The sequence below is a fragment of the Sphaerodactylus townsendi genome, linkage group LG05, assembly GCF_021028975.2.
Source record: "Sphaerodactylus townsendi isolate TG3544 linkage group LG05, MPM_Stown_v2.3, whole genome shotgun sequence".
Lineage (NCBI taxonomy): Eukaryota > Metazoa > Chordata > Lepidosauria > Squamata > Sphaerodactylidae > Sphaerodactylus > Sphaerodactylus townsendi.
In genome coordinates, this window is record NC_059429.1 from 6112889 (window position 1) to 6129046 (window position 16158).

At 47.2% G+C, this 16158-nt stretch overlaps 1 protein-coding gene across 5 annotated transcripts in view; it reads left to right on the top strand.

Annotated features, from left to right (window-relative positions):
- The window catches only part of ATCAY (ATCAY kinesin light chain interacting caytaxin), a 602799-nt gene that overhangs the window by 11540 nt on the left and 575101 nt on the right, over positions 1-16158 (top strand). For 4 of the 5 annotated variants that reach the window (XM_048498887.1, XM_048498888.1, XM_048498889.1 and 1 more), the window contains exons 4-6: positions 9273-9331; positions 13135-13359; positions 15304-15489. In XM_048498887.1, coding sequence (XP_048354844.1) covers positions 9273-9331; positions 13135-13359; positions 15304-15489 — 470 coding nt within the window. Of the gene's footprint in view, positions 1-5533; positions 5718-9272; positions 9332-13134; positions 13360-15303; positions 15490-16158 lie in introns of those variants that run through there. The other variant, XM_048498891.1, reaches the window with a different exon arrangement.

Below are 16158 nucleotides of genomic sequence, written 5' to 3' on the forward strand. Positions count from 1 at the left end.
TCATAATAAAGACACCACCTGAACTCAGGCTTTTTATTGAACAGTCCAGGGGGCATGTCAAATATTCTCTGTGGTGGGTATTGGAAAGCAATTGCTGACATTGGTTTTTCTTTTTGGTCCTGATTGCTTTACACTCTGACCCAGGCAGTCGAGGCAAGTCTGATTTTGTCCGATCCCGGAACCTAAACAGATGTCATATATTTTATCCTTTTAATTGTATCTTATTGACCTTATGCAGTCCTATGATCTTAGTAAAGATTGATTCACTCATTGGAGTTGGATGGCAAACCGCCGAGGAATCACCTATGCTAGGTGAGGACAAAGGCAAACTACTACTGTTCCTCCCTTGCCTTGAAAACCCTCTCGCAGGAGTGCCATGGCGCTTGCCCACTAAGTGGGCGCTTGCCCACTAAGGGGGTGGGGCAGGGGCGTAACAAGGCAAACTGTAGCCCTGGGCAAAACCTGAGTTGGATGCCCCCCCCCATGGGTGGACACTCCACCACGACCAAATTGTTTTGCACCCGGACATTGGTGCCTGCAGGGGGTGCATTTTTAGACATATCAGCACCAAAATTTCAGCGTATCATCAGGAGACTGTCCTTATGCTACCCTCCAAGTATGGTGAGGTTTGGTTCAAGGAGTCCAAGGTTATGGACTCCCAAAGGGGGTGCCCCATCCCCCATTGTTTCCAATGGGAGCTAATAGGAGATGGGGGCTACAGTTTTGAGGGCCCATTACTTTGCCCCCCCCTGAACCAAACTGCACCAAACCTGTGGGGTATCATCAAGGCAGTCTCCTGATGAGATCCTGAAAGTGTTGAGACTGTGCCTTCAAAAATGTGCCCCCCCCAACCCCCATTGACAGCAATACAGAAAACTCAATGCAGAACAAAGATTCTTGGGCACATTTCTGGGATGTTCCTGCAGGGGGCGCATTTTTGGATGTACCAGCACCAAAATTTCAGGGTATCACCTGGAAACTGTCCTGATGGGACCCCCCAAGTTCGGTACAGTTTGGTTTAGGGGGTCCAAAGTTATGGACCCTCAAAGGGGTGACCCATCCCTCATTCTTTGCTAAGGAGATGGGGGCTACCCTTTTGATGGTCCATAACTTTGGATTCCCTGAACCAAACCTCACCAAACTTGGGGGGTAGCATAATGACAGTCACCTGATGATACGCTGAAATGTTGGTGCCGCTAGCCTAAACATTGCGCCCCCTGAAGGCCAAAAATGGAAAACCACTAAAAATACCCAAAAACGGTGGTGCCCTGGGCAGATGCCCACTTTGCCCAATGGGCGTTACGCCCCTGGGGTGGGGCAAGGTAGACCTTTTGCCTCACAAGGCTTCTGATTGACTATTGAAGATTCCGTGTGCAGTTTTTTTAAAAAAAAAATTGCTTTAGTAGCAGCTACCAGCACAGCACAAGGATCTGCTCAGAGCTAGTGAAGTTAAGCTGTGGCAGTCATTTCGTGGACGGCTCTGCCTCCGGCGTCAGTCATTTCGTGGCAACCATTTTGTTCCTGCGTCCACCCTGCCGTGCCAGGATTCCAAATGTGCCCACAGGCCCCAAAAGATGGGAGGCCCTTGCCCTATGGGGGTCCCCACGAGCCAGCTGCAACTTGAAGGCACTTTAAACACACAGTTGCTTTATAATTAGTGCCCGTACAGCTGTTTCATTTGGTCTTTTGCTGCGTTGAGTGTTTTGCAGAAAGGCCCCTTACCATTGCGCGATTTAACGTTACGTCCTCTGCCCTACTAAAGGGTAGGTTCAGCAACTTAGACAAATCTGCAAGGTTATGCAGTTGCAAACTTAATGTGCTTGAAACCCTGACTCACCAACTCTTGCACTGCTCCAGATTTGATAACATCAGATCTAAATACACCAACTTACTTTTTTTCTTCCAATCTGGGCTGCCTGATTTGACTACCCGTGTTTCCCCGAATATAAGATAGTGTCTTATACTAATTTTTGCTCCCAAAGATGCGCAATGTCTTATTTTCAGGGGATGTAACCATTTTTCTGTGTTCTGTTCGTCGGGCATGCTTCCAAACAAAAACTTTGCTACGTCTTACTTTCGGGGGATGCCTTATATTTCGCACTTCAGCAAAACCTCTACGTCTTATTTTTCTTCAGCAAAACGTACGTCTTATTTTTCGGGGATGTCTTATATTAGGGGAAACAGGGTAGCAGTGGTGGCGAACCTTTGGCACTCCAGATGTTATTGGCCACAATTCCCATCAGCCCCTATCAGCATGGCCAATTGGAGTGCCAAAGGTTCGCCACCACTGTGTTATATGTTAAGAAAGTAAACCATTTTGTTTTTAAAAATTGTTGTTGCAAACTCATTCCAAGTTCTGCCCCACAGAACCCACAAGCTGAGGTTACATAAGCATGGTGCGTCTTTTTCCTGGAGAGGGAATCCAGGACCTTCTGTCCGTGGCAGAGGCCCGCCTCCTCCCTTGGGGCTGGGAATAGAGGCTCACAGATCCCCACTTGCAGCTGGCCTTTTCCTAGACAAGAGCATTAAGCGAATGATCGTGGGGGAAGGAAGGCGGGAAGCCGTCTCTGCTGGGCAGCTCCTTCTGCTACGGAGTCTTGTGCTGAAGCAGCTGGAAGGAGACAAGGGGGCTGACTGTCTGAGGAACACAGGATTCCTGTGACCGTCCACAGAGGCAGCCTATAGCTGCAAAAGGGCCTCCTTTTCGCCAGCAGGACGCATTTCACCAGGCTGGGTAGGTCCAGCATCTGAGTATAGCAGCATTATTGTGTGCGGCGTTTCCTGGGGGGCAGGGGTGATTTTTAGCTTGATTCATGGCATTTCTGGATTGCCTTTCTGCATATTCATACATAAGCCTTTATTGGCATAGTCAGAAAGAAATACATAAATCAGGAGCAATTGCGTGAATACATAGTAAATAAAAGGCCCCACGAGGAGCACAACAAGTACATTCTACTGAGAACTCTCAACTATCTCCGCAATGAAATTGGCGATCTCTTCACAAAGACCAGGGTCCGAGTTGTTTAACAATAGAGATAGCCTAGTCAGATCAGGCTACATCTAATAGTATGTCAGCACTACTACGTTTCTTTTACAGCAGTGGCCACTCCTTTATCCCTCCTGCCCTCAAATTTTTCAATGCCAAAGTCGCCTCGAGATTGCTTTACAGAGTCCCAATTTGGATTCAAGCTATTAACTACTCCTTGAATTCTCTTCAATCCAAATTTTTTCACAAGATAACTGGACTCCCAAATTGCGTGCCCTATGCAGCCCTTTTGTCTGGAGTTAGGTCAAAACTCCTTGGAATCAGCCGCTTGGCTGAGGACTTTTAGATTCTGGCTGCGAATTCATTTTCTCTCGAACTGTAACTCCCTGTGGTCCACCGTCCTGCTCTTTGGACACCCATTCCAACCCCTGGTTTTCCATAATTGAAGAAAAAATTGCCTCCATCGGACTGTCAGTGGATTCACTTTGCCCTTTGTCCTATTCAGAAGCTTATTGGAAATTAAAAGGTCAACTATTGGATAGAGAGTTCTCCACCCTAATCACACTTGCAGCCAAGAAAAACGTGCTTCCCCTGTATTTTTCTTCTTCTCCCATTTGAACCCGGGGCCACTTGGCACACTACCTGTATTTCTTAATAAACCCTGTTCAAAGGAGAGCCATAATGCTCGCCAGGTTCAATGTTATGCCTTCTGCCTTGTTACATGGCAGATTTAATAAGCAAGAAAAGGCTAAAAGATTGTGCCCATGTAACGATGGCTCAGTTGAATCTCTGGCCCACCAATTACTCCACTGTCTCAGATTCAAGGAAATCAGATCCAAGTATGTGAATCTCACTCCTTTACATTTACCCCATCTCCCCGATTTATTTAGATTACACTACTTGTTGGACAACCCTAATCCTTCTCTCTGTATGATAGTGGCAGACTTTCTCCTGGAAATTACTAAATGCCAGTAGATTTCCTCCGTCCTAACATGCATATCCTGTATTGTATATGCTTTTTAATCTGTTTTTATTATTGTTGTACTGCTGTCTATGCCAATAAAGGCTTGCTTCTAGTCAGATCAGGCAGCCCAGATTGGAAGAAAAAAATGTAAATTGGGGTATTTAGATCTGATGTTATCAAATCTGGTGCAGTGCAAGAGTGAAAGGGAAAGTCAGATTCAGTGCAAGATGGCAGAGAAAAACCTGCATTATAGGAAAGCGTCCCAAAGAGGCAATGCCCGGAGTGTCCGGATTCGTCTACTGGAGATTTACTCCCATCTGGCTGCTGACAGCTTTATTTCCCACGCAAAGACAGAGCCCAGCTGGGTAGGGGAGAACTGCGCTGAATGAAAAGGGGGGGGGGATTATTATCACCAGTCTCGGGGTGGGTCAGAGAAAGATTGTTTGTTGCTTGCAAAGGTATGAAACAGACTTTTTAATGTATTGTCGAAGGCTTTCACGGCCGGAATCACTTGGGTGCTGTGTGGTTTCCGGGCTGTATGGCCGTGTTCTAGCAGCATTCTCTCCTGACGTTTCGCCTGCATCTGTGGCTGGCATCTTCAGAGGATCTGATAGTAGGAAAGGAAAGCAAGTGGAGTATATATACTGTGAGGTCAATAGGTGAGGCCATCTGAATAGAAGTAGCTTGGCATGTGAGTAACAATGAAGTCTGTAGCATGTGAGTCACAATGAAGATAGCAAGGTCAATAGGTGAATGCATGAAGTAACCTATTGACGCTTGCTTTATCTTCATTAATGACTTTCACATATGAACTCGTGACCACTCACGCTCTAGCTCTCGAATGGCCTGTTTCCTCACAACCTCTCCTCTCACCCTTCCATCCTTCATCAGATCCTCTGAAGTCTGAGGCAGGGAAAGAAATACTGCTATGACCATAACTTCAGGCTTCCACAACACAAACACAATATTTTATTAAATATAGGTTTAATATAATACAGAGAACATAAGACATGCATATATATACACATCGTCACATTTACATATACACAAAAAAAAGAAAAACATTTAACTTTACTTGTAAGTCGTATTTTAACTAAATATTTCACATATATGCGTATTTAAAATTTTTATTATTAGGTTATCCACCTTTGGTCATTCTTGCATCATTGTCTTTGCTAATTTCCCATTTCCTATTCATAACTAGGTCGTTTATTGATATTAACTACTTACTCTATTAAATTGCCAGTCCCATTCTACAAACTACAAAGTCCTAAGGTATGAAACAGACTTAAGGATGTTCTTTAGCCGGGCGCCAGGTTTCCCATGAGAAGATAAGAATGAACTGAGATAAGCAGATGAGAAAAAGATCCCCTCCCCCCCCCCCAGCAACCCCTAGTGAAAGGTCCAGACTCCCTATCTTTGGCTCGTCTCTGCTGCTTGCAAGATTGCCGCTCTGTTGTGGTACTTGAATGATGCTTGTGGTTCGGGATGCAGGGAGCATGCCCAGTGCGCGGTTAACTAATCACCGGCAACGGCAGGTCCCTTATATGGCAAAGCTGAAGCGTCACATGTCCAGGGCTGTCCAAAATAAGGACATATGACCCTCTGGATCAGCTGTGTTGATTAGAAAACTCTAAAGGGGGGAGAGAGACAGAGAAAACCCAGGAAAAGAAATCAACCTCTTGTGCACCGGTCAGCAATTCCCCCAATGGAAAATCAGGGGGGGATGCTGAACGTTTGAAATCCAGAATTTGACACTGGCAAAAGGTAGGCAACACTTCCAGAAGGTAAGGAAAGACATCTTTATCGGGAGGAAGGGGGGGTTTACACAGCCAGATTTTGCCTCTTCCGATCTCCCCTTTGTATCAAGTAATGCTGTGGAAACGTACGATGTTTTTAAATAACTGAATATCCAGCGGAGCTCTTGATGCTGCAGATTTAGGGGTCAATGAATCTGATTTCCTTGCAGGGAAAAGAAGAACTTGAGCGTGTGTGTTTTTGTACACTGCCTGGGCTTTCTCTCCCTTATGCCTCCGGAATTTCTTTTGGGTGGGCAAAATCCCTGACGTCCATCTGATGACAGCACACAAAATTTCATAATATACAGTCACAGACTTGGGGGAGGGGAGGGGGAGATTATCCCGTAATCCAAATAATTACGCAGCTGAATTTGCTTCCAATGGATCAGATGTCAAGGCCTGCCTTGCAAAAGGCTGGTAAGATGGAAAGAGCAAAATCTGGTGGTACTGACAAACTATGCTGTAGTTCCATGGGAATGTCGACTCAGTGCATGGCAGCTGTGAAAAAGGCAAACTCTATGCTGGGGATCATTAGGAAAGGAGTTGATAATAAAACTGCAAGGATTGTCATGCCCTTATATAAAGCCGTGGATGCGACTGCGCGGAGTACTGTGTTCAGTTCTGGTGTACATCTCAAAAGGATGTCGAGAAGAGATGAAAAAAGTGCAGAGAAAGAACGCGGATGATTGAAGGTTAAGGCACCTTCCTTATGAGGAGGCTGCGGCGTTTGGGACCCTTTGAACGGAGGAGATGTCTGAGGGGGGGATAAGTTGAAGTCTATAAAATTAGCCATGGGGTAGAAAATGTCGACAGAGAATTTCTCTCTCTTTCTCCTGTCTTACTAGAACCAGGGGGCATTCATTGAAAATGCTGGGCGGAAGAATTAGGACTAATAAAAGGAAACACTTCTTCACGCAACGTGTGATTGGTGTTTGGAATATCCTGCCAGGAGGTGGTGATGGCCACTAACCTGGATAGCTTTAAACGGGGCTTGGACAGATTTATGGAGAAGTGATCTATGGCTACCAATCTTGATCCTCCTTGATCTCCAGATTGCAAATGCCTTAGCAGACCAGGTGCTCAGGAGCAGCAGCAGCAGAAGACCATTGCTCACATCCTGCCACGTGAGCTCCCAAAGGCACCTGGTGGGCCACTGCGAGTAGCAGAGAGCTGGTCTAGATGGACTCTGGTCTGATCCAGCAGGCTAGTTCTTATGTTCTTATGCTCAGATGCAGGAAAACCTGGAAATGCTCAGATGCTTAGAAGACCCTGGAGAATTCTGTTGATCTTTAAGATGTTCTATAGGAGCGTAAAATGCCATCAAGTTGCAGCCGACTTATGGCTGTCCCAGCAAGGGGCTTTCAGGGCAAGTGAGAAGCAGAGGTAGTTTACCATTGCCTTCCTCTGCAGAGTCTTCCTCAGCGGTCTCTCCCTCCCAAACAGTGCCCCTGCTTTGCTTTGGGTGATTGTGCTTTATTATGCTGCCTTCCCTTGACGGAGCTACTAGACTCAAATTTTGTTCTACTACTCCAGCCTATCCTGGCCCACCACCTGAAATGACCTTCGGAACCATCTCGTGTAGTTTGACCATAAACACGTTTACTGCATCTGCCTTCTGCTTGTGTCCCCCTTGCAAGAGACCTCATAGGTCAGTGATGGCGAACCCTTTCGAGACCGAGTGCCCAAACTACAACCCAAAACCAACATATTCATCGCAAAGTGCCAACACGGCAATTTAACCCGAATACTGAGGTTTTAGTTTAGGAAAAACGGTTGGCTCGAGGCATGTGTTACTCAGGAGTAAGCGGTGGTAGTCGGTGGCTTTGCTTTGAAGCAACGTGCAACTCTTCCAGCGAATTGAATCCGCGACCCTAGGAGGTTTACTCAGAAGCAAGCCCATTGCCAGCAACGAGCTTACTCCCAGGTAAGATAAAGCTCTTTAGCCGTCGCATGAAAATCAGTGAGGTTTAACAGCGCATAACAGGGTTGCCTACACTGCTTCCCCAAAACTAGGTCTTAGGTTTAATGCTAATATTCGAGCCCAGCGGCCCAGGCCAGCCTAGATGTGTGTGTGTGTGTGGGGGGGGCATCTGGGCGTGCCCACAGAGAGGGCTCTAAGTGCCACCTCTGGCACCTGTGCCATAGGTTCGCCACCACTGTCATAGGTTTTATGGTATAATGAAGCTGTATGCCTGTTTGATTCACCTTCTTAAAAAATTTCTCGTAAGCGATGCTGGTGGTCTCTCAAAGCTGCTTCCAGATCCGGATTGTGAGAGGTCGGTCACATTGTCCAGTGTGAAAGATAAACTCTGCATGTAGGAAATTCCACAGTCCAGCTCCAGTTTTGAAAGCTCTCAGTTAGCATGCAGTACTGAGAAAGATGCTGCTCTACCTGATACCCTGGCCAGCCCTGACCAATCAGAGTACATCAATGGCGTAGTGCCAAGGGGACGGGGGGGCATATGATGTACGGTACTGGTGTGGGGGGGCATTCGGGGCAGGGGCAGGCATGAGGACACCGCGTGTGCCCCAGGCGCAATTCCCTCTAGCTACAGTTCTGGAGTACATACATATCCTCTGAAGATGCCAGCCACAGATGCAGGCGAAACGTCAGGAGAGAATGCTGCTAGAACACGGCCATACAGCCCGGAAACCACACAGCACCCCAGTGATTCCGGCCGTGAAAGCCTTCGACAATATACATACCGTGTTTCCCCAAAAATAAGACAGTGTCTTATATTAATTTTTGCTCCCAAAGATGTGCTATGTCTTATTTTCAGGGGATGTCTTATTTTTCTGTGTTCTGTTTGTCGGGCATGCTTCCAAACAAAAACTATGCTACGTCTTACTTTTTGGGGGATGCCTTATATTTTGCACTTCAGCAAAACCTGTACTACGTCTTATTTTCCAGGGATGCCTTATATTCGGGGAAACAGGGTACATATCGACAAACTGATCATTTGACTCAGTAGATGGCATTTATGAACAGAACTTCAGACCTCTGCTCTTCTGCCTTGAGCAAGAAGGATCGTGGCTAAAATCCAGCTTTGGTCTAACAAGGTCTTTAGTCTGACATCTTTGGTCTAGCAAGGTTTACATCGCTCCGACCTGTCTGCTGCTGGGCCCCTGAGCGGAGAACCGGCATTTAAAGCGTGCAAGGATTGGTTCAAAAATGAATTTTAATTGGATCAGACTTGCAAAAGGGAAGAAAAGGCATCGTGTACACACAGAGATTCTCTCCACAGTTAAGGAAATACTACCCAAAGCTTACTCCAAATCCAAATCCAAAACCTTTATTAGGCATAAAACCGGTGTGTGTCATGAATTCCAAATACAGTAAAAAGATCATTATTGCACAACTTGCAGTACACAGAGTAAAAATGTAGCAACAACTTCAGAGGTTTCAGCATTAGAGTTATTTAGAAGCTTAGCCATTTTTACCTTATCAGAAAGGAGCACCAAAGCTTACTCAGAAAGTTCTTTCTCTCCTTTCTCCCTCCCCCCCCCATGTCAATTTCTACAGGCCTCTCCCTGAAGTGGCAGGAATGGAGTCCCTGGGAGGCCCAAATGAGACCACATTGTGTAAGTATGGCGACGGAGGATGGTCTTGCTAGCAATGTAGATGTCTTTGCACTTTTCCCTGTCACAGCTGCATGAAGCTGCCCATGAGGAAAGATTATCTTCAGACAGTGCCGTAGGTATAGGTTTTTTATGGGGTGGGTTCGGCAACTGAGCAACTATTTGTTCGGGTATCTTATTCCCCCTTCAGTGGCAGGAGAAGCCAAACTTTCTTGACTGGGAATAGTCGTGCTTGTGCTTGCTGCTATCCTGGCGGCGAGGGCTTTCCGGCTGCTCCCTTCCATGCATTGTTTCAAGCAAGCCAGACATGTATTTGGACATGTATTTGGATCCCACCACTGTTCAAACCCCTCCCATTACATGTCTGGCTTGCTTGAAACAATGCATGGAAGGGAGCAGCCGGAAAGCCCTCGCCGCCAGGATAGCAGCAAGCACAAGCACGACTATTCCCAGTCAAGAAAGTTTGGCTTCTCCTGCCACTGAAGGGGGAATAAGATACCCGAACAAATAGTTGTTTCAAGCAAGCCAGACATGTAATGGGAGGGGTTTGAACAGTGGTGGGATCCAAATATTTTAGTAACAGGTTCCCATGGTGGTGGGATTCAAACTGTGGCGTAGCGCCAATGGGGCTGGAGCGGAACTGACGAGTGACCAGGCATTCCGTGGAGTGGGGCATTCCGTGGGTGGAGCATTCCTGGGGCGGGGCTGTGATGACAAGGCAGCCGCTCGCTGATCGCAGAGGAAGCCCAGTCTGCGCAGGCAGCCTGCCGCTGCCGGTGCACCTCCTGCTAGACTGCTTCGAGTTCTGCGCGCTACTGCTGAGAGGAGGGGCGTAACTCAGGCAAAAATCGCGTGGCAAAATCACCAATTAGTAACCCTCTCTCGGCACACACAAATAATTAGTATCCTACTCTCGGGAACCTGTGAGAACCTGCTGGATCCCACCTCGGGGTTTGAACCTGTGAAACCGCCCCCTCCCCTTACCTATGTGCCTGTCTTCAGAGGGTCTGGCTTGCTGGGCCTTAGGAGCCGGGCAGAGAGGCCCAAGGACAGACTTTTTCTGTAAAAATGTTGCTCTCTTACAGCATGCCCTTCTTTTGGTTTTTGTTAGGAAATGTTATTGACTGCCCTGCGCTGAAGTCTTTTTGTTTGCAATTTGGGGCTCCCCCGCCCCCCACGCCTTTTAGAAAGCTTTTACGGACTGTTTGCGTTGAACAGTTTTCAATCTCCTGCTCGTTTTACTCAACCACTTATTGATTTCAGTCATTTTATGATACTGTTCTAAAACATGGTTTTTTTAAAATCCCGATGTTGTTTATAACATAGCGTCAAGGATGTAGATACAATCTAAACAAATGTTGGTAGGAAAAATGATAAACTTTTTAAAAAAAGCATTGTCAGATCAGGGACATTTTTTACATCAAACCAGGGGGCATCCATTGAAAATGCTGGGGGGAAGAATTAGGACTAATAAAAGGAAACACTTCTTCACGCAACGTGTGATTGGTGTTTGGAATATGCTGCCACAGGAGGTGGTGATGGCCACTCACCTGGATAGCTTTAAAAGGGGCTTGGACAGATTTATGGAGGAGAAGTCGATCTATGGCTACCAATCTTGATCCTCCTTGATCTCAGATTGCAAATGCCTTAGCAGACCAGGTGCTCAGGAGCAGCAGCAGCAGAAGGCCATTGCTTTCACATCCTGCATGTGAGCTCCCAAAGGCACCTGGTGGGCCACTGCGAGTAGCAGAGTGCTGGACTAGATGGACTCTGGTCTGATCCAGCAGGCTAGTTCTTATGTTCTTATGTTCTTATGTTCTGTAGTTTGTAGAGCCCCGTGGGGCAAAGTGGTAAAAGCTGCAGTACTGAAGTCAAACCTCTGCTCACAAACAGTTATAACAAAGATTGGGGAATTGGGCTATGATAGTGACTCTCTGAACATGCTAACCCTTACTGAGACATTTGCCCTCATCAAAGAGTGGCTACTAGCAATGGATTATCAACAACTGCAGAGCTTGGCCAACAAATCCTGCTTATTAGACGTGGCCATTCATTTGTGCAGAAACCCAGCCTACTATATTGCAGTGACCAGCCTATATATAGGAGAGCCTACATGCTGGCTAGATTTAACATTAGCCATCCCGGCTCCATAGAGGAAGACTCAGGGTCTACCAAGCGATAAGAGGCTGCCCCTGCAGTCCAGGGCAGTTGGATTCCATTGCGCACATTCTCCTCCACTGCCCACTTTACCAGAATCCAAGATCCAGCTTATTATTACAAATCATCGACTCTATGAAAACCCTGACAGAGCTTGATAAAGTAAATATGCTCTTCAACTGTAATGACCTTGACTGTTGTCTCGCAGTGGCCAAGTTTCCGGCTGAGGTTTGCGAACTGAACTTATGATCCAGTGTGAAGTTTTATCTAGTCATTCTAACTGTATTTATATTGTATGTTCTGTATGCCAATAAAGGCTTATTGAAATTGACCTCTGCTCACAGTCTGAGCTCAACAGAAGTCAGTTTCAGGTCACTGGCTCAAGGTGAAGTCTGTCTTCCATCCTTCCAAAGTCAGTAAAATGCGTACCCACCTTGCTGGGGGTCAGGTGTAGATGACTGGGGAAGGCAACGGCAGATCACCTCGTAAACCTGGCAGTTCATGCAGGCCCCTAGCTGGCTTCCCATCAGCATATATGATGCCGGTGGAGCCCCGGGGTGTTTGCACACTCAGGTGCAAGTGGCCCCGCAGCAGCTGCGGCCCGCAGAGGTATCTCTATTATCTTTCCCCACACTTGCCTTCTGTCCCTGTGGAGCTCTGCAGGGAGAAAAGGTAAGTGTGGAAAGCGCCGAAAATGCGCCTCCAATATAATGCCGTTGCATGGCTGGGTGGAAACACTGTTTCCCAAGGGCCGCTCATTGAGCAAGGCAGGGAAACAGCGTTTTCACCCTGGTGCGGAGGGGGGGGAGGGGGGAGCTATGGCACTGCCTTGATGGACAGCGCCCCTGGAACGGTGTTTTTACCATTCCAGGGGCACTGTTTTTGGCTCATGCAGACTCCGCCATAGTCTGCCTAGTAAATGTTGGGATGTTACATCACCCCATGGGTCAATAATGACCCCGTTATCTTTGTTTGTCCTTAATCTTTGTTTGTCCGTTTGGTAGTTTATCAATCTATAAAATTAGTCTATAAATTCAGTCTATAAAATTATGCATGGGGTAGAAAATGTTGACAGAGAGAAATTTTTCTCTCTTTCTCACAATACTAGAACCAGGGGGCATTCATTGAAAATGCTGGGGGGAAGAATTAGGACTAATAGAAGGAAACACTTCTTCACTCAAGATGTGATTGGTGTTTGGAATATGCTGCCACAGGAGGTGGTGATGGCCACTAACCTGGATAGCTTTAAAAGGGGCTTGGACAGATTTATGGAGGAGATCTATGGCTACCAATCTTGATCATGTGATCTCCAGATTGCCAAATGCAGCAGCAGACGGAATTAACAAGGGAGCAACAGCGGAGGCCATTGCTTTCACATCCTGCACGTTAGCTCCCAGGGGCACCTGGTGGGCCACTGTGAGGAGCAGAGTGCTGGACTAGGTGGGCTCTGGTCTGATCCAGCAGGCTAGTTCTTATGTTCTTATGTTATCTGGCCAATCAGCTGAAGTATGGAATCTTTTTTTAAAAGTACGATAAACCACTGGATCACTGAAGTACCAATCAGTTAACTACGAGGATCGTAGCAATGATCTTTCCTGCACGAGTATCATCACAACTCTGAACTCCTTTTTTTCTTTTAAAACCCTCAGCACCTCCAAACACGTTAAATTTTAGTAACGGGGCGCATCATAAGCGGAAGACCCTCGTGGCCCCAGAAATCAACATTTCTCTGGACCAGAGTGAAGGCTCGCTTTTGTCCGACGATTTCTTGGACACACCAGATGATCTGGACATAAATGTGGATGACATAGAAACTCCGGATGAGACAGACTCCCTCGAGTTTCTGGGAAATGGCAACGAACTGGAATGGGAAGGTAAGATTAAAAAAGAACCACACACATACTTTGCACTTTTGCTTGTTGCTGGAAGAGGCGGAACAGACTTGGCCGTTGAGAGGTGACAAGAGTTAAAAGTGGGAAAGGCAACTGTGATCGTCTAAGTCACAGGTGTCAAACTCGCAGCCCTCCAGATGTTATGGACTACAGTTCCCATCATCCCAGCATGAGCCATGCTGGCAGGGGGTGATGGGAACTGTCGTCCATAACATCTGGAGGGCTGCGAGTTTGACACCTGTGGTCTAAGTGGATCACCCCACGAAGATCTCGAAGGCTGAGTGGTCTCCAGGCAGTCCATTGGTTCCCCCCTGTCCAGGCAGAACTATAAAAGAGATAGAAGAGAAAAAGTGCAGAGAAGGGCAACAAGGATGATCGAGGGACTGGAGCACCTTCCTTATGAGGAGAGGCTGCAGCGTTTGGGACTCTTTAGTTTGGAGAGGAGACGGCTGAGGGGGGATATGATTGAAGTATATAAAATGATGCATGGGGTAGAAAATGTTGACAGAGAGAAATTTTTTCTCTCTTTCTCACAATACTAGAACCAGGGGGCATCCATTGAAAATGCTGGGGGGAAGAATTAGGACTAATAAAAGGAAACACTTCTTCACGCAACGTGTGATGGGTGTTTGGAATATGCTGCCAGGTGGTGATGGCCACTCACCTGGGTAGCTTTAAAAGGGGCTTGGACAGATTTACGGAGGAGAAGTCGATCTATGGCTACCAATCTTGATCCTCCTTGATCTGAGATTGCAAATGCCTTAGCAGTCCAGGTGCTCGGGAGCAGCAGCCGCAGAAGGCCCTTGCTTTCACCTCCTGCATGTGAGCTCCCAAAGGCACCTGGTGGGCCACTGCGAGTAGCAGAGTGCTGGACTAGATGGACTCTGGTCTGATCCAGCTGGCTTGTTCTTATGTTCTTAAAAGCTTCCATGCCAGGCGTAGGTTTTGCTCGGGCAGCGCTTCCTGTCTGACTGCCAAACCAGATTTGCTTCACAGCCTGCCTAACCCACTGGATTTCTCTCAGGCTCCGGGAAGGGGATGTGGCTCAATTGAAGAGTTCGGGTTCTATCCCCGTCACCTCCAATTTAAAATGTATCAGGTAGCAGGTGGTGTGAAAAACCTCCACCTGAGGCTCTGGAGAGCCACCGCCCGTCTCCACAGACAGTGCTGACCTTGCTGGACTGATGGTCTGATTCAAGCCATTTATGCACTTGCATTCTGCCTCGCGGAGAGCTAACCTTTCCTTTGCTGTAGGGTTCCCTTCGAGCGTTTTTTGCTCTTTCCAAAGCCACCGTGGGAAACAGGAAGCATAATTCTTTATCCAGGTTTTGTTGCTCCTTCCTGCCTTCCTCTGCTCACCCAACAGCGGCTGCTTGAGTCTTGGGGAGCTAGTTCCCGCATTGCCTGTCTCTGACTAAGAATGCCATCTCAATAAAGAACTTAATACAGTTGCTTTTGACTGGGCTTTACTGGTTCGTTACAATTATCTGTGTGATTTAGTTTGGTCCTACTGGATGGAGCTCTTGGTTTCAGTTTCTAGTTCTTGTGGCTAATGCTGACAGTTGTAAGAGGGGCCTTCTTTGTAAATAAACACTGTTCTTTCGGACCAGCTTGTCTCTGCTGAATGGAACTGAGAACGGAGTGAGCACTCCGGTCCAATCTCTTGTGTGAACAGAAAACCACAGGAAAGCCCCGTTACAAAGCAAACAGCCTTGAGGCAAGCAGTAAGTGCACAAAAGCCTGCAGTATAAGGCATCTTCGTGTGTAATTCACGCTTCTCGCTTCCCAACCTGTTGGCTCTTTAAGCTGTTGGCTCTTTAGCAGTTCATTAAGGCTCTCGCAGAACACATCCTCTACAGTTTGCATTCTTGCCCATGAATGACTCAGGGCATTGTTCTTTATGTCACGCTTCTCAATGACACACAGATGACACTCCCGTGGCCACAGCCAAAAACATGCCCGGAGACAGTGCAGACTTGTTTGGGGATGGAGCCGCGGAAGACGGCAGTGCCACCAACGGCCGCTTGTGGAGGACGGTTATCATCGGCGAACAGGAACACCGCATCGACCTGCAGATGATCAAGCCGTACATGAGAGTCGTGACGCACGGAGGTGAGATGAGGGCGCTCAAGGGGCAGGTTTTCCGAAGGGCCCGTTCTGTACATTGCAGAGCTGGGATGATCCTGCCAGCTCCAAGACGAGTGGTGGTGGGGCTTTAAGTAAGTGCTTTCCTGCCTCAAACTCGGGGATTCTAGCAACACGCTTCATCCTTGCTTTTTCTGTTATCAAATATTAACAGGAACAAATACAACGGGCTCTAGAAAACTGTTGGTGGTTTAATGGCACCCACCAGGGTGATAGGCACAGGGCAAGGCCCTGTCCACAGATCAAAAGCTCTGACCGGTTACAAAAATAACCATCCCAAAAGCTTCTTCAGTGTTCAGAGATTTATTGTTTTCTTTCAATTCGGCGCAGAAGAGGGAACTCTCCTCTGTTAGCAACAGGGAGGAGGTTCAAAGGGGCTGTTGCTTGTGTAACATAATTTATACCCTCTGCAAACATCCCTCCTTGTCCTGGTAGCTAGATTTGAATCATGCATTGCCATTTGAATCTCCTGCCAAGCCACCTTGCTTTCCACAATTGAAGTGTATTCTTTATGTCATCTTGCCCGTTCAAAGATCTTGGTTGCTATAGTACTTGCGCCTGTTTGTGACTGCTAATTCGCCTCTGGCAAAATTTGAGGCCTGTTTTCCCCAAATCAAAGCTCAGTGTCAGGCTGCT